Source organism: Sapajus apella, unplaced genomic scaffold, assembly GCF_009761245.1.
Source record: "Sapajus apella isolate SASKATOON/1434 unplaced genomic scaffold, GSC_monkey_1.0 scaffold83, whole genome shotgun sequence".
NCBI lineage: Eukaryota > Metazoa > Chordata > Mammalia > Primates > Cebidae > Sapajus > Sapajus apella.
The window spans coordinates 4,292,545-4,317,634 of NW_022437023.1; the positions used below are offsets into that span (position 1 = coordinate 4,292,545).

At 42.4% G+C, this 25,090-nt stretch overlaps 1 protein-coding gene and 1 non-coding gene across 4 annotated transcripts in view; both read left to right on the forward strand.

Moving 5' to 3' along the window:
- Positions 1 to 2,620: 2,620 nt before the first annotated feature.
- Positions 2,621 to 2,727, forward strand: LOC116533743. Its single transcript, XR_004261425.1, has one exon. It is a non-coding gene; the product is annotated as a U6 spliceosomal RNA (small nuclear RNA).
- Positions 2,728 to 5,761: 3,034 nt separating this feature from the next.
- The window catches only part of CUNH6orf89 (chromosome unknown C6orf89 homolog), a 39,450-nt gene continuing 20,121 nt past the window's right edge, over positions 5,762 to 25,090 (forward strand). Inside the window, exons 1-4 of one of the 3 annotated variants that reach the window (XM_032253589.1) lie at positions 5,772 to 5,945; positions 21,769 to 21,898; positions 22,126 to 22,333; positions 24,057 to 24,270. In XM_032253589.1, coding sequence (XP_032109480.1) covers positions 22,145 to 22,333; positions 24,057 to 24,270 — 403 coding nt within the window. In that variant the 5' untranslated portion in view covers positions 5,772 to 5,945; positions 21,769 to 21,898; positions 22,126 to 22,144. Of the gene's footprint in view, positions 5,946 to 9,176; positions 9,197 to 21,768; positions 21,899 to 22,125; positions 22,334 to 24,056; positions 24,271 to 25,090 lie in introns of those variants that run through there. The other 2 variants (XM_032253588.1, XM_032253590.1) reach the window with 2 other exon arrangements.

A 25,090-nucleotide genomic window follows, 5' to 3' on the forward strand; every position in this document is an offset into this window, starting at 1 on the left:
AGCAGAATTGCTGTGTCATAGGTAACGTGTATAATTTAGTAGTTAACACCAGACTGTTTTTCCAAAGTGGCTGTAGCAATTTACGTGTGCACCAGCACCCTGTGAGAATTGCTGTTGCTCTGCTTCCAAGCTAACTCTTAGTCTTGCCAGTCTTTTTCATTTAAGGAATTCTGAAGCCTTTATAACAATATCTCAGAAACACCAGCCATTTGGCCCAGGCAAAATCGGCAATAGGAAATTTTAAAAGGACTTTATTAAAGAGTGCTATGGTTAAAAGTCAGGTTAATTAAAGGTGGATATTCATACTCTAACAGCCTGGAATCCAGGGGAAAAAGAGGAGGCACCAGAAACCCTTTTCCTGGCCCTGTTCGTCCAAGGACTCCATTATAAAGCCAGTAACCAATTAAGAAACTTAAAAACCGGCAAATGAAAACTCTTAAAACTACTATAGTAATCTTCTTCTGTTCGTCTGTTTAATTATATGTGTTGTGTGTAATGTTTATATAAAAGAGCTCTAATTTATTGGCTTAAACAAAAATAAGTGCCTAAATCAAATATTTTGAAAGCAAAATGAAAATTGTAATGCCTTTTAGTTCATGTAACTTTAGTCATCTTTGGGAAATAAAAACAGCTTTAAAGATTATTGATAAAGACATTTTGTCTAAATTATATAGGTCAGATATTAGGTTTGCTATATGCTTTAAGGTCATAAACTGCATTGACTTTTGAAAATTGTTCAATTTATTTTGGAGACATTACATTCTAAATAAGGCCTGGGGATATATGGAATTAGCCATGTCCCCTAGCTATGCAAAGGTTATAAAGAAAATAGATTGTATATCAGAAAGGATGTTGTATGGTAAATTCTTGTCCTAAAGTAAAATGGTTGTTTAAAAAGAGGGATGTTTAGGGAAAGTTAGAAAGTCTAAACATGTCGTACATTTTGTAAGTCATGAAATAATTTATGAAAAGGAATTTATGCCAGAAATGTTGTACAATTTAAAGGTGATTAGGCCTCCTAAATGCTTCATAAAATGCCACTGTGACTCTTAAATGTACAGCCTGCCTGCTAATTTACAGCTAGGTAAGGCCTGGGATACCTAGAGTTAGATGTTGGAAAGAGTCACACCTTATCTGCATTTCTGTCTGGGTCCTGGGCTCTACACATCGTACATGATTAAAATCCCTTACTTACAAAGGTTTTCACCAAAAGTAAAAAGTTGCTAAGAGTTAACTTTGTAATATGTAATCGAGACTACTGAAAAAATAAGTTTACAGGCAAGGTATGTAAGGAGAATGAAATGTGTTTTTTTGTAAGAGATTATAAGAAAATACAGGAATGTAAATTTTTGCCTAGGTTAGAGGGTTAAAGGATTGTTTGAAATTAAATAAAAGTAAAGGTTTGAACAAGTTGTGGAAGGTTTATAAAAATTAGTTATAAGAGTTTCTATGTGTGAACATATCGGCTAAAGTTAAAATGGCATTATTCACTTTTTTCTTATAGACATTGGAATAAAAGCACAACAGAGTTTTCTTAGAAGATTGCTCTGCTCTGAGAAAAATAATAGTGAAGGTTATAAAGGGTTTATAAAAATCTTACCTTATGGTCAAACTAATTAAAACTTAGCCGGGCGCGGTGGCTCACGCCTGTAATCCCAGCACTTTGGGAGGCCGAGGCGGGTGGATCACGAGGTCAAGAGATCGAGACCATCCTGGTCAACACGGTGAAACCCCGTCTCTACTAAAACTACAAAAAATCAGCTGGGCATGGTGTTGTGTGCCTGTAATCCCAGCTACTCAGGAGGCTGAGGCAGGAGAATTGCCTGAACCCAGGAGGCGGAGGTTGCGGTGAGCCGAGATCGCGCCATTGCACTCCAGCCTGGGTAACAAGAGCGAAACTCCGTCTCAAAAAAATAAATAAATAAATAAAATAAAATTTAATAGGTTTATAAAATGTTATTAAAAACTAGCTTTAAAAAATTAAAAATACACTAATGGAAACATAAAATTTGGTTTTCACTTTTAAAAAGGATTTTTATTTAATATTAAAAGATAACAAAAGGTTTTTGTTTACCTTTTAAGTGAACTACAAAAAAAAAAAAATAGTGGGAGAGGAAAGAAAGGAGACAGTCAGTTGGCCTCATGCCATCTTCAGTGTGTCTTGTTTAGAAAGCTGAGTCTCCTCTCTATCACAATAATGTTTTTTCCTTTAAAAATTGTTATCATTTCGGCTACATGAATGACTTATGGTAACCTAAGATTCTATGTTGTAATATCCAATGTTTTAAACCTTTGGTAGTTGACAAACCTTTCAAAATCAAGCTCTAGATTATCATGCTAAATCAGCCAATATTAAAATTGTTTAAATATACAGTTTGAATGGTCTAAGTCAAATTACCTATGATAACCCATTAGTTATCAGTGCTATGCACCTAAATTGGAGAAACAATTGGTATTCAAGAGGGCGTAAGTCCAACGTTAAGCATGGACAGCCACCTTATCCTTCTTGAGTCCTTAAAACTTTTGTTATTAAAGGTTCTGGAAAAAATAAAATAATCCAAATTGAATATATTGATGTGGTAACTTATAAATTGCGGAAATAGTTTAAATCCAATGTTTGGTGCTCACTTTGGCAGCACGTATACTACAATTGGAACGATACAGAGAAGATTAGCATGGCCCCTGAGCAAGGATGACACACAAATTGGTGAAGCGTTCCATATTTAACAGTGGCTCAGAGAGAAACAGTGCAACAGTGGGGGAGCCACCAACAGATCCCATACCAGAAGATGAGAAAAAAGAATAAATGTTGCTTTGTTTTATGTGTTCTAAATACTTTTTTAAGTGAAAAAATGTTTTTTGGTTTAAAAAAAGAATCCAATGTTTGTTTTCATATTCCTGGAAAGACAGTCAAAGCTTCAGATGCATTTGGCTACCTGATGGGCCATTTAAACATTTATAAAGGGATTTCATTTTATTGTCATTTTCAATGCATGTTTTCTGGTTGTATAAAAGATTTCCTGTGAAACAGGGCTGATGTTATGACAGTAGATTATAGTATATTTTCACCAGGCAGAGAAAGCTTTTTAGATTCACAGAGGACAATCCCTTCACAATCTAGAACCTGAAGATTGGATCTTCTGAGAACATCAGAGAGAAGAAAGACTGTCCTTGCTATCCACACTAGAGGAAAACTTTGGAGCCTTAAACCTTGGGTTCATAATCTCACAACTAAGAAGGGTCCCTCCACACTCCTGGAACTGTACACCCACTGGAACCCTTAAGGTAAAACTAACCAAAAGGTTTCTCCCCAGAACAAGATGACATCCTTGATGTGAACAGCTTTTCCCAAGATCATGAATCAAAACTGCTAATATCACAAGACTCATTGAATATTTTTTCCTTGTTTATGCCTCTATGAACAATAGAAATTAAAAGGGGGTCTATTATGTGCACTTATAGGGTATACTTTTATTTGTGAAGGATTTTGCAGCTAGCCTTTTACATGAATAACCTTATCCTTCAATAGATAAAAGATGAAGGCCCAATGTAGGTAACAAATTTTAGTGGTACATATGTTGCCTCATAATCAGTCAAACCTCCTGTTAACCCACATCATGGATTAAAGAGAACATTGACAAGAGGCCTTCACTCTTCTAGAAAGACATCATTTGTTAGGTCTTTTTTCCATGGTTTAGAATAAAAGAGGCAATAATTTGAAATGTCTCTTTCATAATAGGCTCTACAGCAAATTCCACTTTAAAGGCTATCGTTATGCAACAGACTTTAAATTCTCTTGTGAACATAATGCTAAGTAACAGAATTGGCTAAACAGAGAAGTACCTTCGCAGCTGCTGCCACTGTGGCCCATGGAGAAATACATCAAATGTAAGTTATAAAAAATTCTGGCCGGGCACAATGGCTCACATCTGTAACTGCAGCACTTTGGGAGGCAGAGGCAGGTGGATCCTCTGAGGTCAGGAGGTTGAGACCAGCCTGGCCAACATGGCAAAATCCCATCTCTACTAAAAATACAAAAATTAGCCTGGAATGGTGGCAGTTTCCTATAATTTCAGCTACTCAGGAGGTTGAGGCCAGAGAATCACTTGAACCCAGGAGGTGGGGGTTGCAGTGAGCTGCGATTGTGGCACTGTACTCTAGTCTGGGTGACAGAGCGAGACTCTGTTGCAAAAATAAGCGAATAAAAATAAATAAAAATTCAGTTGTAGGGAATTAATGAAAAGACCACTTAGTTAAGCAAGTAGACTCTTCATCTAGCTCATTCTTTAATCTAATTAATTTTAGGTGGTTTGGCTTATGGGGATCCTGGTAAGGAACATACTTCAAACTCTTGCTGTTATCCTCCTGATAATCATAATAATAGTCTCCCTGGTGTACTGTATTTTCTCAAAGGTTTTAAATGCTTTCAAGCAGCCATCTCTAGAATGTCAAATGGTCTCGCTTCAACTGGAATTACAAAAGCTGAAAGAAATGTGTGACCATGAGGGCACTGTAACCTAGCAATGACATGCTGAGACCGGAAACCTAAAATGATGGTAACTGAGACTGGCACTAAGGCCCTAAGTTCTGGTCACACTGTCATCTAATTAAGAACCTGGTCAAAAGGAGGTAATTCTTTTTTTAAACAAAATTATGGGAGGCCATTATTTTGGATTGAGCTCATGCACTGGACCCCAACAAATCAAACTAAAATAGAGTCACTCATGCTAAATGTGACATAAGCTAATGCTTTAAAAAAACGCATGCATGCTAGAACAGACCAGGTTTTGTTTTTCTCCCATAAACAGGATGTTTCAGTGTAAGGAGGTACCCTCTCTCGGTCCTTATAATCTCCTTGCAAAACCCACTGTTATACGGTTTCCCAGTGGGTTTTAAAACCATACAGATACATTTACAACAGTCATAGTAACATCAATGACTAAGGTTTTCGTCAATCTCTCAAAATGGAGAAAATGACCAAAAGCGGGAAATTGTTAAGGCAAACTAAATATGGCCCGAGAAGGACTCTGTCCTTCTATATTTGATTCCTTGTGGATGGACTATAACTTAGCTTAATAGACAAAATTGAAAACCTTACTTAATGGTATACACCAGTAACAATAACAGTGGTGGCCAATCCCAGTGGCTGTACTTCAACCACTCATAACCGGCTGAATGCTCAGACTGCTTCAAATAAGGCGAACACCGAGCTGTGACCAATATTGCTGTTTCTGAACCTCACTTCCTATTCCTGTACCTCACTTTGCCTTTTTTGTCTATAAATTTGTTCTGACCACCAGGCACCCCTAGAGTCTGGATCTGCTGCGATTCTGGGGGTTGCCGGATTCGCGAATCATTCATTGCTAAAACTCCTTTAAACTTAATTCAGCTGCAGTTTTTCTTTTATCAACACAGTAAGCTCTCAGTAATGAGTGGGCTGAGTGTAAACTGGAGGGATTTGTTTGTCTTTTACTCTAAGAGTAGGAGCTCCTGAGGGAAGGGGCTGCTCTTCATTTACGTATCCCTTTTACTCCCATCCTTCACGCCTGACACACTGCCTGGCACGTATTAGGGACTCAGTAAATGCTTGTTCAGTGAATCAGTTCAGCTATGAAGTCTGTGTTAGTCAGTCCAGGTAAATAATGGAGACAAGGATTTACGACTGAGGCGAAAGAGCCGGAGCGGCAGAAGGACGCCAGGGGGAGCAAGAACCTGCAGTCTTCGGATATCGCGAGAGCTCCCGCGCTCTCCACAACACTGCTTGTTCTGTTTTGGGCGGAAGCGCTAGTCCAGAGGAGGAACTACTCTTGAGGGGCAAGGCCTTGCCAATGGCGTGCGGGTTGCATCCGGGTCGCACTCCCGGAAGCAGGAAGTTGCCCATCCTCCTCGCCCGGCGGCCGCTGTCCCCGAGGCGGGAGGAGCCCGAGGGGGCGCGGGCCCCGCATGTGAGTGACTGGGGCCCGAGGCTGGGTGGGGGGAGGCCGCCCTGTGACAGCCTCGCCGCCGCGCCCGTCTCTAACATCCTCGTGCAGCCACCCCTCGCCGCTGTTACCACTCTCTGTCCCAGCTCTGATCCGTTTTCTGAGCCTCTCCAGTTTCGTAGATTGACAGCATCCCCTGGCAGCTCCCCCGGGGTCGACTCCCTTTAGACATCTGTCACTTTCCTTGACTCCGCCGGGAAGAGCAAAACGAGGCCGACCTTGTTTGAACTTGTTTCTCAGGCATCACAGCAGTGTCCAAAACTTGAGCGTTGGTAACGAAGTCCAGATTTCTGCCTTTTTGATGGAATTTTTAAGAAATTGAGAATAGATTCCCCACCCCCTTCTGAATCATCTTTTTCTAATAATTGTTAGGGGGCAATAATATTTTTAAGTGTGTACTTGATATGTGATAAACCTGGCATCCTGGATTTAAGAAAGAAATATGACTTGGTTTATTGACACATAAAATTGTTGTTTGTAATCACTTCGTAGAAGGAAATTTACCTGCGTCGTGTTTTGTAGTACTTTAAGACTGTTAACTGTGCAGGCCACACTTTTTCTAGTCTCAGAGCCCTCGTAGCCTTAGTATTCGCAAATACGTTTCTTTTTCAAGTGTTTAGTCATCAGTCACCTTATAATAGAGACTACTTCCAGATGCTTAGTATTCTGACTTTTCTGATTGCTCATTTGGTAGTTCTTGTGGAATCTTCTGTAGACGTCTCTCCCTTAATAAATCGTTTATTTGAATTTGAGTTGTCAAAATTTCCCTCTAGGGAACAACGTGCCTTTAAAATAATAACTAAATTCAATTTTGCTGCATTGAGGTTTTGACTAAAGGTTCACATAGCCCAACTTGCCTACCAGAAAGAGGTCCTGATTCCCTGTCAGACCTTTTCTACTTCGACTGAAACATTTTTCAAGACCTGCTTTGAATACCTGTTCCTCCACAGCTACTCCACACACCAAAAACAATGTCCAAGTACTAGATTCCTAACCTGCTCACGTTAAACACTCGTCACATTGATGCTTCCTCTGCATTTTTAAAAGAGAATAAAAGAATAAAGCATAAAATGAATAAACCATGAGTTACATTCAATTAGTTTGGAATGATAACTTAGTTTGGAATGATGACTTTAGGTCCTTTCTATAAATTTGTTCAACATTAATCTGATTCCATGTCTGAGATGAATTCTCACGGCTGTTCGTAGTTTTTTATGTTTTCTCCGTTTATCTCTGCTTTCAAGAAGCACTATTTAGGGTGGGAGGTAGACAGGAAAATAGATGTAATACAAAGCCATAGAGATTCATAGGACAAAAACTGAGGTCAGAGTCTTAAAGAGTTCACTTATTGGACAAAGCACTGGAGACTAGGCTTTTTCGGCAAAGTTAATTATTTGTGTATTCAAAAGCAAAAATATGTGAAACAGTATGACTCTGTAGAATGTGAGGAAGGATTAATGGGAAATGAAACTGAATAGGTAGGCAGTGACCAGATCATAAAGGACCATGGTAAGTAATTTGGACTTTATCTTTAAGAAAAAAAAGAAAAAAGACAGGGTCTCACTCTCTCACCACTTTGGAGTGCAATGGCACGATTATGGTTCACTGCAGCCTTGAACTCCTGGGCTCAAGCTACCTTCCCACCTCTGCCTTCCGCGTAGGTGGGACTACAGGTGTGCACTACATACTTGGCCAATTTTTATTTTTTATTTTTTTCTAGAGACAAGGTCTCACTATGTTGCCCAGGCTGGTCTTGACCTCCTGGGCTCCAGCAGTCCTCCCACCTCAGCCTCCCAGTGTTGAGATTATAGGCATGAGCCACCATGCTTGACTTGGGACTTTATCTTAAAATGATTGTTATTAGGTATTTAATTTGTGTGGTTATTGGGATAAATGTGTTACATCATTTTATAATTCTCTTAAAAACATTGTGGGGTAGGCATAAATCGTCCCCATTTTATGCATGAAAACTCTTAAGTCTTAGAGAGGACAAGTAGTGTCATGGCCGCACAGTAAGTGGAAAAAATCTAGAATTTGCATCCAGCTTTTTCCAATTCCAGTACCTGTGTTCTTAGTCACCATGCTAAAGTGCTCCAGCAGAGGATGGGGAGTCTTGGAAGGTACTTAACATGAACCAATTTGTGTTTCAAAAAAAAATAGCTGGCCGAGTGTGGTGTCTCATGCCTGTAATCCCAGCACTTTGGGACTTTGGGAGGCTAAGGTGGGCAGATCACCTGAGGTCAGGAGTTCGAGACCAGCCTGGCCAACATGGTGAAACCCAGTGTCTACCAAAAAATACAAAAATTAGCTGGGTGTGGTGGCGTGCACCTGTAGTCCCAGCTACTTGGGAAGCTGAGGCATGAGCATCACTTGAAGTTGGGAGTATCACTTGAAGCAGTGAGCTGAGATCATGTCACTGCACTCCAGCCTGGGTGAAGAGTGAGACCCTGTCTCAAAAAATAAAAACAAAAATAAAAAACTGGACAAGGCAGAGGATGGACTGGGGAAGAAGAGAACTGGAAGTATAGAGATTAACTACATCTTTGTGATGGTTCATAGGAGAGATGTTGAGGGCCTTAACTGTGCCATTACTGTAGAGGCAGAGAGGAGGGGATGAATGTGAGAATTACATAGGAGGCTGAATCAAGAGGACTTAGTGGTAGTTTCATTGGTGAGAATGAGGTGGGAGGGGAATAGTTTTTAAATTTGAAGGATTAGTGTTTCCATTAAGAAAAGGAGTGCAGTGGGAGGAATGGATTGAAGGGGAAAAACAGTAAATTCGGTAATAGACACATTACATACAGGGGGCTATGGGAAACTTGGATCGCCGTGTCTGGTAGGCAGCTGGATAAATGAGTCTGGAGCCCTGGAGAGAGTTCTGGACTGGAGAAGAGATTTAGGAATCACTAATAGCTGGTCGTCAAAGCGTTGGAGGGAGTAAGAAGGTCAAGGACAACTGTGGTGGTTACCAGCACTTGGGAAGAGAACTAGCGAATTGTGTTAAGGTTTGAGAATACTTCCGGGAGATAGATAACGGGGTGAAACAGCAGCTGCTGCAGAGAGGTCAGATAAGGTAATAACTGAAAAAAAATCCTTCGAACTCGGTGTTTAGAAAGCCATCTGTGGCCTCAGTGAAAGCAATATCGGTGGAATGAGGGGGCAGGAATATGATTTCAACAGGTTAACAAATGAATGGAGACCTGAGAAACAAGAAAGTGAGTGACTTTCTCTCCTTTCTCTCCCCAACCCCCAAAGGAGCCTACCTCTGTCAGGAGGGAAGGAGAGAGTACCAGACACTTAGAAAGGAAGGATTATGGCATTTTTCTAATAGTGAAAATGGAAGCAGAGGTAAGCTTAAAAATGTGGAGATATCTGCTTCATATATGTCAATATCCTAAAAGGCCAAAAAAAAAAAAAAAAAATGCTGGAGGACTTTTTCTGGATTTAAGTAGATTAAAGAGAGTAGCAGCCAAATTCAGTGTGTGGGTCATTGGTTAGATCCTGGATTTTTAAGTAGCTATATGGTCTTTTTTTTTGTAATTTGATGGTTAAGGAAATTTGGCTATAGACTGAATATTAGGTAATACTGAGATAATTACTCATTTTAATGGGTATGGTAACAATGGCAGTGGTTATATAGAATAAGTTGTTATTCTTAGGAGATGCATGTTGAAATATTTAGAAATGATTTCATAATGTGTTGCAAGTAACCTTCAAGTAGTTCTGTAAAAACAGAAAGAAAATATAGCTAAATGTAAACAACTGGTGAATCTAAGTGAAGGATATACCGATGTTCATTGTACTATTTTTGTACAAAAAGCTGTATGTATTTAATGTCTACAACTTGATGAATTTGGAGATACATATACCCCTGTGAAACCATCACCACAATCTGTGCCGTTAACCTACCCATGGCGTCAAAGTTTCCCCTGCCTTCTTATTTATTATTATGAGCAGTAAGAACACTTAACATAAGACCTACCTTCTTAGCATATTGCTAAATATACAATACAGTATTGTTAATGCTAGGCACTGTGTTGTACAGTGGGTGTCTAGAAATTACTCATCTGGTATAACTGAAACTTTGTATTCTTTCCCTGTTTCTTTCTGTCTGCAGCCTCCGGCAACCACCATTCTGTTCTTTGCTTCTATGCCTTTAGCTATTTTAGATTAATCGTACAAGCGGTATCACCTAGAAATGTGAGGTTGACTGAAAGTCTGGAGAGGCAGATCCAGGGTCACTTTAGCAAGTTTATTTTAACCTGCCAGGCTGGCTGCCTCACCACAGGCAGTGAAGACAGCAGCCTAGCTTACAGACTGTGGGGGTTATATAGGGGGTTTGCAGGTAGCCGGGTGCTAGTCTAAGAAAAAACACATTTTGGTTTTTAGGTGCTAACATTCTGCTTAATTGGGTCACCATCCTACATCCTAGAACCCAGGTGCCCTGTTTGCAAGGCTTGAGGCTGTTTTTCTTGTGAGCTTAGCTTAGCAGGGGAGAACGGGGAGGGGGTCTATGGGCTTGCCTTGCTGCGACCCTAACATTCCAGGCTTTTGTTACATATATATAAAAGAAAGGGAGAAGGGCACAGTTTGTTGTTTCTAGCTGCTTCATGCTGAGTAGGGACACTGGTTGGGGCGAGGCTGGCTTGCAACTTGGTAGTCCTGGAACACCATTATGTTTTGTATTATGTCATGGGTAAAAGCTTGTAATTGATTCTGCAAACACTGGGTGAAAAGATGTAAGAGGCAAGGGCTAAAGACCAAAAAGAGGAGGAGGATATAGCAGGGCCGAGCAGGGGAAGCAGCCAGGGGGCCCAGGAGCTGAGAGATCAGCTGGGCCAGGAGGGGTCCTTTTTTTTTTTGGTAGGGGCGTTTGGTCTTTGAGCCTTTTGATAGTATTTTGTACTAACCTAGATTTACTGAGGTAGAAATAGCATTGTTTATTTAAAAAGAGGCACAGGCTTCCCTCTTTCAGCAGTGAGGAGGTCTAGGCCTCTGCAGTTTTTGTAAAGTGACTGCTGCTAAAGAGTCTAGTTGGTTTTGGAGGTGAGTGAGTTTGCTATTTGTGTGTGTGTGTGTGTGTGTGTGTGTGTGTGTGTGTGTGACAATTGGAAGTTTTGGAAGAGTGACTGGAAATATGATAATGAGGTTTTTTGGCTTCCTGCTTTTAACCTGACACTAGTCATGACTCCAAGGGTTACTACTGAGAGAATGGACTGTATGGTTGTTTTTGGGCGTGTAATGTAGCAGGGACAGGGAGTTTTTGGTTTGGAGGGACAAGGTTAATGTGGGGGTAAGGTAGACGAGGGTGTGAGTACCTGTCCAGTTGGTAGGGAGACAGAAGTAGGTTGTGGATCCGCAGAGGAAGAGGATGCCTGCGGTGTTAATGTAAACAGACAAGTGGATTGAGAATAGGTGTTGGAGTGTGTAGGTTCCTCGTTTGGAGGGACTTGGTCCAGCTTTAGTCACCTAGAGTGAGGAGGGGAGAGAGACCCCTTTGAGAGCTCCTGTCTGGGGAAGGGGTTTCCATGTTTGAGAGGCAGAAGAGGAGGTAATGCAGAGGGGCTGGGTAAAGAGGCAGTTAGCCTCAGGGGAAACTGAATAGTTTACTTGGAGTGAGATATGGGAAGAGGAGTGGAGGTGGTTTGAGCTGAGCCACAGGTGGAGGGAGGGATGGTGCCTACGTGTATGTGTGCATTGGAAGAGGTGACACATAAGGGGGCTTGGCCAAGTTTTGTGGTGTGGAGGGTTATCGGACTTTGGATAATAGGGTGAGGGAGTTTTGTGTGGTCGTAATCGGCAGTATATGCAGAGAGAAGTTTGGTAGCTCTGGTAGTGAAGGCGGTGGGATAGTTTCTAGTGAGGGTGAGGGATTTGTCTACAAAGGCAGAGCCCTTTTGGGTGGTGCGTGAGGAGCCAATGGGAATATGGTCCCAGGGCTGAGAAATTGGGACGGCTGAGTAGGCAGTAGAGGAAAGGGAAAAACATGTTTAGCAACAGGAAGCAAGTGTGGAGCTGGAGCGCACCGACAAGGAGTGAGAGAGACCGGGAGATTGTCTTGTGGAAGTGAGAAGGGACTGGGAAGAGCAGAGGCAGCGGGGCTGTTAAGAGAGCTAGGAACTTGAGGAAGAATTGGAGTCTGTATCTGGGGGAAGGAGATGGTAGGGGTTGTGTGGAGAGGTGGCCTTTTTAGAGGGTTCATGGGGTGGCTGATAAAGTCCTGTGGGTCCTTAAGCTCTCCTTGCAGATGAGCAAGGAAAAGGTGAGTTAAGATCTTTTGTCATGTGGCAATGGGGGACAGAGGAGAGAACTTTTAATATTTTGTGTGCTATGGGGAGAGGCTGGTTTTTTTTAGCTGATGTGAAGGGATAGGAGAGCGGAGGGCCCCTTGAGAGGAAGTGACAGAGCATACACGACAGCTTGAGGTTATGTTTTTTTAGTGAGGTAACTAGGTAGAGGGAATAGAAGTAAGGGCAAAGGAGAGGCTACAGGGGCATGCACCGATACGGAAGGATTGGTGAAGAGATGTTAGACTTTTTTTGCTTTGTTCTTGAGGAAAGCCTTTTCGGTGGGGGAATACTGGGGTTGGATTGTGGGGGTGACGGGGAGGAGAGGGGCAGCGGCAGAGGAAAAGGAGGCTTTTTTGTGCCTTGTTGGCCTTTCTGTTTACTTTTCAGATTGTATTTGCTCCTGTTTGGTGTTTTTGGCAGTGTATAACTCCTGCCTTAGCTGGGAGGTGTGCGGCTTGGAAGAGTTGGTTAATATGCAGACCATTAGTGCTGGGGGTTCCTGCCTAGAATGGGGGTAGAACAGCGAGGCATGATAAGGAAAGAGTGTGAGAAAACGGTATTAAATAAGGAACAAGTAAGGGGTCTGGTGGCCTGTGGACGTGAGATGAGTCCGTCAGCCTCCACAGCTGAGACCTGGGAGGGATGAGTTGGTCCTGAAAATTTAGGTAAAGCTGAGTAGGTGCCCTTGGTATTGATTAAAAAGAGATTGGCTTACCTGCTACTAACAGAGTTACCCTGGGCTCTGATACACCGATGGGGGGTGGGGCCGGGGGCCCTGGGCTGCGTCAGGTTTCAGTGGTTAAACCAAGGAGCTGTGGGAGTGCAAGTGATTCTTCACCTTTTGTTTTGGTGATGGGGTTGCAGGTTGCAGGTACAGGCTTTTCTGTCTGCCTGTTGAGTGGACAGTCAGATTTCCAGTGGCCTGTCTGCTGGAGATGGGGCAAGGGCCCTTTGGCGCCCATGAATTGGGACATGCCCGCACCTAATGGCTTTCCTTGTTGCACTTGAAACTTGCCCTTGGAGGTGAACTGCTATGGGGTCTTTTGTGCCCCTGGGTGCCATAGCCAGGCTGTTAAGGTTGGTGAATGGCTGCTGCTAGAAGCTGGTACTTAGCACCATCTCTTTGGACCTTGTCTGTTTTACTTTGTTCAACCCTGTTGTTGAAGACCTTGAAGGCCAGGTTAAGGAGGCCTTGTTGTGGGATTTGAGGCCCATCTTTAGCCTTTTGAAGTTTGTGCCGGATGTCTGGAGCAGACTGGGAGATGAAACAAGTGTTAAGAACTATGGTGCCTTTTCGGATGAGCACAGTGGCTCCTGCCTGTAATCCTAGCACTTTGGGAGGCCGAGGTGGGCGGATCACAAGGTCAGGAGTTTGAGACCAGCCTGACCAACATGGTGAAACCCCATCTCTAAAAAAATAAAAAAGAACTATGGTGCCTTTTGGAGGTCAGGATTAACATGGGTGTATTTTTTTGGAAGGCCTCTGTAAGGCAGAAAATAACTGGGCTTTTGGGAAATTTTGAGTTTTAAACAAAATATACAGCTTTGTTAAGGCCTGCAATAAAACAAGTAATTATATGGTTACAAGATGCCCGGCCAGGATCTGTAGGCTAATATTCCCAGGCCAGTTCCTCCCGGGGGCAGCAGCCGCCCCTACGGGTTTAGTAGGGTCCTGTCGATGAAGGGCATCAGCATGTGCCTGTGCTGCAAGCCACACTCTTTCCTTCTCTCTGGGGAGGAGAGTGGAGGAGAGGATAATATAGAGATTATGCCAGGAAGTTTGTAAGACTGGGTAGGATATTTAAATTCTTTGATGTAAGTGTCTGGATTGGAGAAGAAGGACCCGAGGTGCTTTTTAATTTGGGAGAGATCGGATAGAGAGAAGGGGACATGAACGTGGACTCTGCCTTCCATCCCCGCCACTTCACGAAGGGAGAGTAAGGGAGCTGGCTGTGGGGGATGCTGGGTCCGAGAGTAGGTGTGGGGTGGAGATGGAGAGGAGTCGGAGTTGGAAGCTGAGGGTGGGGGATTGGATTGAAGACGGGAGGGGACAAGGGAATAGCTGGAGCTGGGGTGTGAGGCAGAGGTTCAGGGTGTCCTGATGGAGGCTTGGGCATTGGCGGAGAGGAGGGAAGTCAGCTGGGTTGAAAGAGAATGCATCATCCATCAGGGCCGTGCGAGGGGTTGAGGTGGGTTTTGAGCGGGCGAGGAGGATTTGGAAAGTGGAGCAGGACTGACAGAGAGAGGAGGGGTTGCAGAGGGTAAAGAAAGCCTGAGCATAGGGAACCTCAGACCATTTACCATTGCAATGGCAGAAATTGTCAAGGTCCCTCCCGGAGAATGTTGAAATTGAAAATACCATTATCTCTAATGACCAGTGATGATGAGCATTTTTTCATGTTTGTTGGATGAACCTGGAAACCATCATTCTCAGCAAACTGACACAAGAACAGAAAATCAAACACCGCATGTACTCACAGGAGGGTGATGAACAATGAGAACACATGGACACAGAGAGGGGAGCATCACACACTGGGGTCTGTAGGGGGGAACTAGGGGAGGGACGGCAGGGGGTGGGGAGTTGGGGAGGGATAGCATGGGAAGAAATGCCAGATATAGGTGATGGGGAGAAAGGCAGAAAACCACATTGACGTGTATGTACCAGTGCAACAATCTTGCATGTTCTTCACATGTACCCCAAAACCTAAAATGCAATAAAATATATTTTTTTAAAAAAAGGGGAAAGAAAATACCATTATTAGCCTACTGAGAATCGTTGTGTAATTTATATTGGGGCTAAGCTGTATTGCAACAGAAAATTAGTTTTTCTGGCCTGACTACAGACCGGAGGCCAAGGGTGTCTAGATTTTGGAGGAGGCATCCTAAGTCCCAGTGGGGGAGTAGTTTTAGATGGAATGGACTGTCTGGACCCCATGTTGAAAGGCCGGAAGAGAAGGAGGCTTCCGCGGATAAGGAAGACAGGAGAGAGTGTCCTTTGCTCTGTTTCCTTCACCTAAGACGGTGAATTTGGAATAGTAGCTGTCGAATTAGGCATCCCAAGACTATAGGACACTGGCCCCTGAGGCCAGAAGGGTGTCTTCAGCCCAGCCCGGCACTGGAACTTTTGGACAGAAAACAACAGTTGAGGAACCCGCACAGAGGCAAATCTCTCTTCAACTTACCGGCCAGGAGGATGATTTGAATGATAACTGCAGTTGGTAATGTTTTATCAGTTATTTTTCCTTTTAATTGATATTTGTTTCTTCGTAATGGTTTTTATTATAATCTAAGGAACACTTCTTTACTAGAACGTATCTTCCATTAATGGGAATCACTGGATAAAATAGAATGGAATATATTCATAACACTAAAGAATGGATACAATACTACATAGGTGGTGTAACATCAAAGAAGCAAGTAAGGAAAAAGACAATGTAACTTACCCTGGATATAGCTCCTAGTGTTGAAGATTGGGACATATCTTGATGGACCTTTGAAACTTACTTTTGAACTGTACTGTTTCCCCTTTTGTGCTTTAACTAGATGAATCAGTTTTCTATCTTAGAGTTGCCTGGCTGGCATAGCTCTTCAGAAAACAGAACCTCCGGGGTAATGGCATATCAATGTTCAGGACTTATTTATATCTATAGAGGAGTCAGTTCTCTGTTAAACAGGGCAAAAGAGAAGTTTACATTTCTCTTAACCTGTTTTCGGCTTTAAACAAATATTTGTATTGGTAAGTTCTATCAGTTTTTCTGTCAGATATGCCTCTACCCTGTTTCTTCATAGATTGAGACCCAGAAGGAATTGCGGAGAACATCTCATCAGAGCTCTCAATTGTCTCCTCCTATTTCTGAAGTACTCCAGAATTGAAACAACTCCCTGGCTTACCTCCCAGAGGCCTCTCTTGGAAGCAAGGTTTCTTGACCTCGTTTTGAGGAAGGTTGAGGGGAGGCTCTCCTGTGCATTGCAGGATATTTAGTCTTTATCCACTAAATGCTAGTAGTACTCCTCCAGTTTGTTGATTTTTAATTGTTTTTCGGAGAGATAGAGCCTCCCTATGTTGCCCAGGCTGGAATACAGTTGCTATTCACAGGCGTGATCATAACTCACTGCAGCCTCTAACTGCTGGCCTCAAGTGATCCTCCTGCCTCAGCCTCCCAAGTAGCTGGGACTATAGGCATGTACCGCTATGCCCAACTCCTCTCCACATTCAGACATTGCCAGATGTCCCCTTTGGGGCAGAATTACCCTAATTGAGAACTGTTGTTCTAAAGCAGTATTTCTTAATTGGGGAGTATTCCTTTAATCAGCAGAGAAGAGACTTGAAAACTTCTGCACCTGGCCTCCACTCCTAACAGTTCTGGCAACGTAGTATATCTGAGGTGGTGCATGAAACTTTGATCTTTACAGGTATTGATCGACTTACGACCTAATCACCTTACCATTCGACTTTACGACCACAATAGCTAGCCACGACTGCTCCGCGTCTGGTGGCACATACGTTGCCCAGCTGGGCATATGACAGTGCGGACCAGCTTCCGGCAGCACTACCATCTCCGCGTGCATATAGCCTACTCAACTTACGACCAAATTGTGTTACGACCGGTCCGTCGGAACCAATCGTGGTCTTAAGTCGATCACTGGCTGTATTTATTTATTTATTTGGAGACGGAGTCTTGCTCTGTCACCCAGGCTGGAGTGCAGTGGTGTGATTCCCCTGCCTCAGCCTCCCAAGTAGCTGGGACTACAGGCACACACTGCCATGCCCAGCTAATCTTTTGTATTTTAGTAGAGATGGGGTTTCACTGTGTTGCCCAGGCTGGTCTTGAATTCCTGAGCTCAGGCAATCTACCCACCTTGGCCTCCCAAAGTGGTAGGATTACAGGCGTAGCCACTGCACCCAGCAATATTTGGATCTTTTTAATTCCACTAGTTATCCTGCCTGTGCCCTTGCAGGTCTGTGCCACCATTAGAATCAAGCTCACTCTTCAGAACTTCCCTCTGTGGCAAAGCTTACTTCTGCCAGAGTTGGAACTACTTTCTGCAGGAAGATGGATCGCCATCAAGCCTCAGCTGATTCCATCAATCCTCTCATGCTTGATGCATAGCAATGACCTTGTGTTTGATTTTTTTTTTTAAAGAGATGAGATACTTTGTTATTTAATTACCACCACATCCAACCAAATGCCAATAGTATCCCTCTAGTGAGACAATAAAAAATGTCTCTGGGCATCCCTGGGGGCAGAATCTTTTCCAGTTTAGGACTACTGATATAACCAAAGCCAAAAAGAGGGCTCATCATCAAAATCCACAGGTGTTCTTAGAAACGTCACCAAGTTGCTATTAATTGCCTTTCTGAGAACTTGAGAAATGTGTCACAATCTCTGGGAAGAAGGATACACGGGTTGCAAAAATATATTCAGTGTTGTAATATCATTCTAACTTGAATTACCCATCAAGAAAAGAAACCTATTTTTTTTTTTGTGATACAAACTGAGAGTTTAATAAGATTTTTACGTGTATCGAAAGGGCTTACAGGCCAGGCCCAGTAGCTCATGCCTGTAATCTCAGCACTTTGGGAGGCCAAGGTGAGTGGATCACTTGAGGACAGGTGCAGAAGAGTAATGTATTTAAATAAATATTATTCCTACTTGCTTTCATAGAATGTTTTTGTTAATTCAAACAGGAAAATGCCATCTCAGAATCACTGGTCACAAAACCAAGATGTGAAAAGTACTGTAATAAGTTACCACTTTATTTGCAGGAATCATTGTAGTCAATCATTTTCCAGTTCTCAGCTGCTCAGCTGTGATCAAGGGACATGTGGTTTCTGAACTGCCAGCTCAGAATAGGAAAATACGTGGTAAGGGAGGCAGCATGAACCAACCCAACCCTGGCAAGTTATGAAACCTTTCCAAGCCTTGAATGTCTATGAAATGGGATTGATCACAGCTACCTCATGGGATCCACCATGGTGATTACTGAGATAATGTTTCTAGAGTGTTTAGCAAGGCACCTGGCATATAGGGTGGGAAAAGGAATAGGAATGCAATCGAACATGAGTCTTTAGTTTCTAATGAATTGAATTTTTCTCTTTCCTGAAGTGTTCCTACATTCTTAGAATTTTAGAGCAAGATTCTAAAGACTTTGTGGTCCAATCCTTTTATTTTTAGGATGCAGAAATAGACCAAGTAATTTAAGCAAAATCATTTCACTAGCAATTGGCAAAGCTTGTCTTCAAGTCCAAAGCTGTTCCATTTTTCCAGCTGTAGTATTTGAATACAACTCTACGGAGAACCAAACGTCATTGGCGTGGCAAATCATACCTTGCTTCTTCCCTGTGATGCCACGGTCATGCATTGCTGCCCATCTCTGTCTCATTTTGTGTCCAATGATGTTCCTTAGAAGTGACTGTGAGAATTTTGAGATTACAAAATTGATACAGGAAATCTTTGGGAAACACAAAAATCACAAAGAAAATAAAAATCAGCTGTGATCTCATCTTCCAGAGATCATCTACTTCTGACTTATTTTATTTTTTTCTGAGACGGAGTTTCGCTCGTTACCCAGGCTGGAGTGCAATGGCGCGATCTCGGCTCACTGCAACCTCCACTTCCTGGGTTCAGGCAATTCTCCTGCCTCAACCTCCTGAGTAGCTGGGATTACAGGCACGCGCCACCATGCCCAGCTGATTTTTTGTATTTTTAGTAGAGATGGGGTTTCACCATGTTGACCAGGATGGTCTTGATCTCTTGACCTTGTGATCCACCCGCCTCGGCCTCCCAAAGTGCTGGGATTACAGGCATGAGCCACCGCGCCCAGCCCTGACTTATTTTTAATTGGAAATGCTGCATCTTAATTTCTGAGGTTTTTTGGTGTTACTGTTAGTATGGCTCTTCATACTTTGTAATCCATCCTCCTGGCTGCTAAATCAAAAATGGCTTAGTGAAACGAATGTGAGGTCCAGATGAGGCTCAGGTGACAACTGACTGGGTGGTCTCAGATAAGTCACTTCCCACCTGAAAACCTACCTTATATCTCTATACACTTACCTATTCCTTGTAGGTTTATTAAAAAGGTATTAAAAAAAAAAAGATTTGCCTATTTCTGACTTCTCACTTAAATGCAATTATATAATCTGTAGTCCTTTGTGACTGTCTTCTTTCACCTAGCATAATGTTTTCAAGGGTTCTTCCATATTGTATCACATATCAGTACTGCATTCCTTTTTGTCGCCCAGTAATTTTGCATTATATGAATCTACCACGTTGTGATTATCCTTTCATCAGTTCATGGACATTTGGATTGCTTCCATTTTGGGACTGTTATGAATAATGTTGCTATTAACATTTGTGCACAAGTTTTTGTGTGGACATATGTTTTCAGTTCTCTTAGGTACATACATAGGGGTGGAACTGCTGGGTCATATGATAACTATGTTTAACTTTTTGAGGAATTGCCAAACTGTTTTCCACAGTGACTGTACCATTTTATATTCCTACCAGTGGTCTACAAGAGTTTCAGTTCCTCCGTGTCCTTGACAACACTTTTTATCTGACTTCTTGATTGTAGCTATCCCAGTGGATGTGAAATGGTATCTCATTGTGATGTTGATCTGCATTTCTCTGATAGCTAATGATGTTGAGTATTTTTTGTGTATGCTTATTGGTCATTTGTATATCTTTTTTTGAGATGGAGTCTCACTCTGTCACCCAGGCTGGAATGTAGTGGTGTAATCTCGGCTCATTGCAACCTCTGCCTCCAAGGTTTAAGTGACTCCATCTCGAAAAAAGAAAGATCCAGCATCATTCTTTCATGTGTGGATATCGAGTTGTCCTAGCATCATGTATTGAAAGTAATACATTAAAAAATATGCAGTCGTCCTTTGGTATATGTGGGGAATTGGTTCCAGGACTCCACATACGCCTAAATCGTTGCAGATTCAAATTTCACAGTTGGTTCTGCAGAATCTGTTTATACAAAAAGTCATACCTTTGTATATGTATACGCAGTTTTTGTATCCTGAAAATACTGTATTTTCGATCCTGGGTTGGTTGAAAAAAATCAGCTTTTAAGTGGACCCACACAATTCAAACCCATGTTGTTCAAGTCTCAACTGTAGTTTGTACCATCCTTTTATCTGAATGTGGTGGGCTCTTCTCTCCTTCCCCCAGTTCCTCCAAGTCTAGATTACATGCCTTTTAACCCACCATTTGAAGTCTTCTGATTCTGATTTAATTGGTCTGAGTTGAGGCCCAGGTATGAGCATTTATTAAATGCTCTGTAGGTGATTCTAATGGGCAAGCCACATTAAGACCTAATGAACTAAACACTTAGTAGTCATAAAGAGGGCCAAACAGGAGTGATTGGGAGGCACACTGCTGGAGGAGGAGATGTGCTGGTGTGTGCTGGGTTGTGTTGGAACAACATGACTGTGTCCTCCATCCTACAGGTGGCAGTATCTCCTTACTGAGAGGATACACATGTACTATGTCAGTGCTTTTTGAGACTAGAAGCATTGTAGGAATGAAGTATGTGATATAAAAGGACCCTCTGTATTTAAAAAAAAAAAAAAGCCCAGTGGAAGAGAGCATAAACCCGAAGAAGCACTTCTTCCTCCTGTAAGTGAAGAAAAATATTGTTTTACAACATAAACACTTTTTAAAATAACTATTTAATGATTTTATCTTATTTTATTTCTCTAGAAATGGGATCTCATTCTGTCTCCCAGGCTGGAGTACAGTAGTGTGATTATAGCTCACTGCAGCTTTAAACTCCTGGGTTCAAGCAGTCCTCCTACCTCAGCCTCCCAAGTAGCTGGAACTACAGGTGTGTGCCACCAGGCCAAGCTGATTTTTAAAATTTTTCTTTTCTTTTTTTTGTAGAGGCGAGGTCTCATTATATTGCCCAGCCTGGTCTTAAACTCCAGGTCTCAAGTGATCCTTCTGCCCTGGCCTTCCGAAGTGCTGGGATTACAGGCATGACCTACTACCCCCAGCCTTGGAACTATTTAATTTTATTTTACAAATGGTACAGAGAGAACTCTACTTTGCCCCGTTACTTTTTACCTTTTATTCTATGGGCATGATGAAACAATCTCGCTTTAAAATAACTACAGTATATAAGAACACAAATTGAATTTTAAAATTAGTTGAAAATCTTAGGTCTTTTGAGTATATAAAATAAATATCATATGCCCTTTATTTTCTAAAAGTGTATTTGTAGAAAAGCATAAGGACCCTGGTTGCTCTAGAAGAAATTTTTTTAAAAAGGAGAAAGAAAAGTATGAGGACTGCAAGCTGCATGGCATAGTTTTTGTGTTGTCTAAAATCTGCTCTGCCAAGAACAAAACTGATCAGCCCGTTGCTCTCAGTAAATCTCACCTTCAGTGATCAGCTCTTCCTCTTGTGTTGCTAAAAGTATATGGTATAATTGAAAAGAAATAATTGATTAACAACACTGTTCATAATCCATTTTTTTTTTTTTTATTTTAGGAAATTACCAGTAGCAGCTCTCCTGGCATTGGTGTCAGAAATCTTTTTGGATGTCGTTAGTGCTTCAGGGTCTCATTAGGATATATTGTGCTCTAGACCAGTGCTCCTCAGTGCTTGAAAACTAGTGCAGGTCTGTACACTGTTCCTGGCCCACAGTTAACTAATCTTTTAAAACTTGTATGGCAGTTTGACATTGTCTCAGTGTATTCGTTGTGTTTTATAAAAGTATTGGTCTGCAGAGGATTGAGGAAAACATAAAACCAGTCCTTCTCTATAGATGGTCATGTAGCTTTGAGGAGGAAGTCCCTAAAGAAACCACCTTTCTTTTTACATTGATTTTCTCTCTGTCTCTCTCAGGGATTTTCTATTGGAAGACATGGATCTTGCTGCCAACGAGCTCAGCATTTATGACAAACTTGCAGAGACTGTTGATTTGGTGAGACAGACAGGACATCAGTGTGGCATGTCAGAGAAGGCAATTGAAAAATTTATCAGACAGCTGCTGGAAAAGAATGAACCTCAGAGGGCACCCCCCCAGTATCCTCTCCTTATAGCTGTGTATAAGGTAAAAATGTGTCCTGAGTTGGTAATTGCATCGTCAGAGCACAAACTCTTCAGCATTCTTCACAGATACTGTTGTTGACTGATCCTACCACTGAGCCTTGGTTTTTCTGTTAATAAATTGGCCTTCACTCTTGTTACCATGTGTTACTAGGAAATTTGACTGTGTTGTTAAAGGTCCTAGATGAAACCTGCATATTTATGGTTATATTTTTGTATTCTTATTTACTTATTTAATATTTATTATTATTTGTTTCGGGAGTGTGTTTGTGTTTGTTTTTGAGATGGAGTCTCCCTCTTGTTGCCCAGGCTGGAGTGTAATGCTGCAATCTCAGCTCACCACAACCTCCGGCTCCTGGGTTCAAGGGATTCTTCTGCCCCAGTTCTCCTGAGTAGCTAGGATTACAGGGATGCACCACCACACCCAGCCAATTTTTAGTATTTCCACGTTGGTCAGGCTGGTCTTGAACTCCCAACCTCAGGTGATCTGCCTGCCTCAGCCTCCCAAAGTGCTGGGATTGTGGGTGTGAGCCACCACGCTCAGCCTTAGGGTGTGTGTGTGTATGTTTGAGACAGAGTCTCGCTCTGGTCCCCAGGCTGGAGTTCAGTGGCATGATCTCAGCTCACTGCAACCTCTGCCACCCAGGTTCAAATGATTCTCCTGCCTCAGCATCCCAAGTAGCTGGGATTACAGGCATACACCACCACACCTGGGTAATTTTTAGAGACCAGCCTGGCCAACAGGGTTTTACCATGTTGGCCAAGCTGGTCTGAAACTCCCGACCTCAAGTGATCTGCCCGCCTCAGCTTCCCAAAGTGTTGGGATTACAGGCGTGAACCACCACGACTGGCCAAATTTTTTATTTTTCGAGACAAGGTCATACTGTTGCCTAGGCTGGAGTGCAGTGGTACCATCATGGCTTACTGCAGCCTTGAACTCCCAGACTCAGTTGATGCTCCCATCTCAGCCTCCCAAGTACCTGGGACCATAGGCATGCGCCATCACATCTGACTAATTTTTCTATTTTTTGTAGAGATAGGTTTTTTTCCATGTTGCCCCGGCTGGTCTCAGACTCCTGGTCTCAAGCGATCTGCCTGCCTCAGTCTCCCAAAGTGTGCTGGGGTTACAGGTGTGAGCCACTGCACCCAGCCTTTGTGTATTTATTTTATTTATTTATTTATTTTTTTGAGACAGAGTTTAGCTCTTGTTGCCTAGGCTGGAGTGCAGTGGTGCTATCTCGGATCACTGCAACTTCGGCCTCCCAGGTTCAAGTAATTCTCCTGCCTCAGCCCCCCAAGTAGCTGGGGTTACAGGCATGCACCACCATGCCTGGCTAATTTTGTATTTTTAGTAGAGATAGGAATTTCACCATGTTGGTCAGGCTGGCCTCGAACTGCTGACCTCAGGTGATCCGCCTGCCTTGACCTCCCAAAGTGCTGGGATTCCAGGTGTGAGCCACTGTGCCCGGCTCCTTTTTGTATTTTTAAATGGTGGACATAGCTTCTGATTATGTGGTAGCAGCTTGGTGAGCCTTGCAGTCCTCATAGTTCTCAATTTCTAAATTCTTCTAGAAGTAACATTAAGTAGCTTGTTTATGAAAATGGATTAGTTCTTAAGGCACATTGGAAATAGCAGAAGTGGCCTTTTTGGTTTTTTCTTGGTCTTGGTTTTAAGGTATTTTGTTTGCTGGGATGATTATTAATGGCTTTTCTATCTTTCCTTGCAGGTTCTCGCAACCTTGGGATTAATCATGCTCACTGCCTACTTTGTGATTCAACCTTTCAGCCCATTAACACCCGAGCCAGTGCTTTCTGGAGCTCACACCTGGCGCTCACTCGTTCATCACATTAGGTTGATGTCCTTGCCCATTGCCAAGAAGTACATGTCAGAAAATAAGGCAGTTCCTCTCCATGGGGGTGATGAAGACAGACCCTTTTCAGGTAAAATGCTACATTTACTACTTATTGGATATGGTTTTCTTGACAGTATATGATAGGAAAGGAAGTAATTTTATTGATACCGAATGAGAGGCACCCTCCCTATATTGTCTCCTTTAATTCAGTCCCCACTAAAATTCTATGAGATGGGGTTTATTATCCCCATTTTACAGATTAAGAAACCAAAGCTCAGAGGGATTAAGACACTTGCTAGAGGAACATCTAGTAGAGCCAAATTCAAACCCCCAAGTTCCAGAATACACATGGAGGGGACGAGTGTGTTTGCCCATAAGAATTTGACTGCGTCTCACCCTTTTCTCTCCTGTGAATCCTGTCCGTAATGCATATTTAATACATAGCTATTAGTTTGTTGAAAGCAACTGAGTTCAGCTTGCTTCTAAAGGTCCTCTAACCGTCCTTGGCCTTTTGGGCTAGGTTTTTGTCTAGGTATATCCCACTCCTTCAGTGTAGTCCTTCTCTCTGTCACAGCTCACTTAATTTAGTGCTTAAAAGTATGTCAATTTGGCCAGTAAATCGAATTTTAAAAACCCTTAAATTTAGTAACAGTGCATCAGTGGCATAAGAGTTCATAGTCTGACAGACTATATGAGGGGTTTCCTTTTGAGAATAGTGTAACATGTAATAAGAGTTGAAATGTACGTGTGGTGGTTTACAACTATAATCCCAACACTTTGGGAAGCTGAGGCAAAAGGATTGCTTGAGCCCAGGAGTTCAAGACCAGCCTGGGCAACATAGCGAGACCCTGCCTCCAATTTTGTGTGTGTGTGTGTGTGTGTGTGTGTGTGTGTGTGTGTGTGTGTGT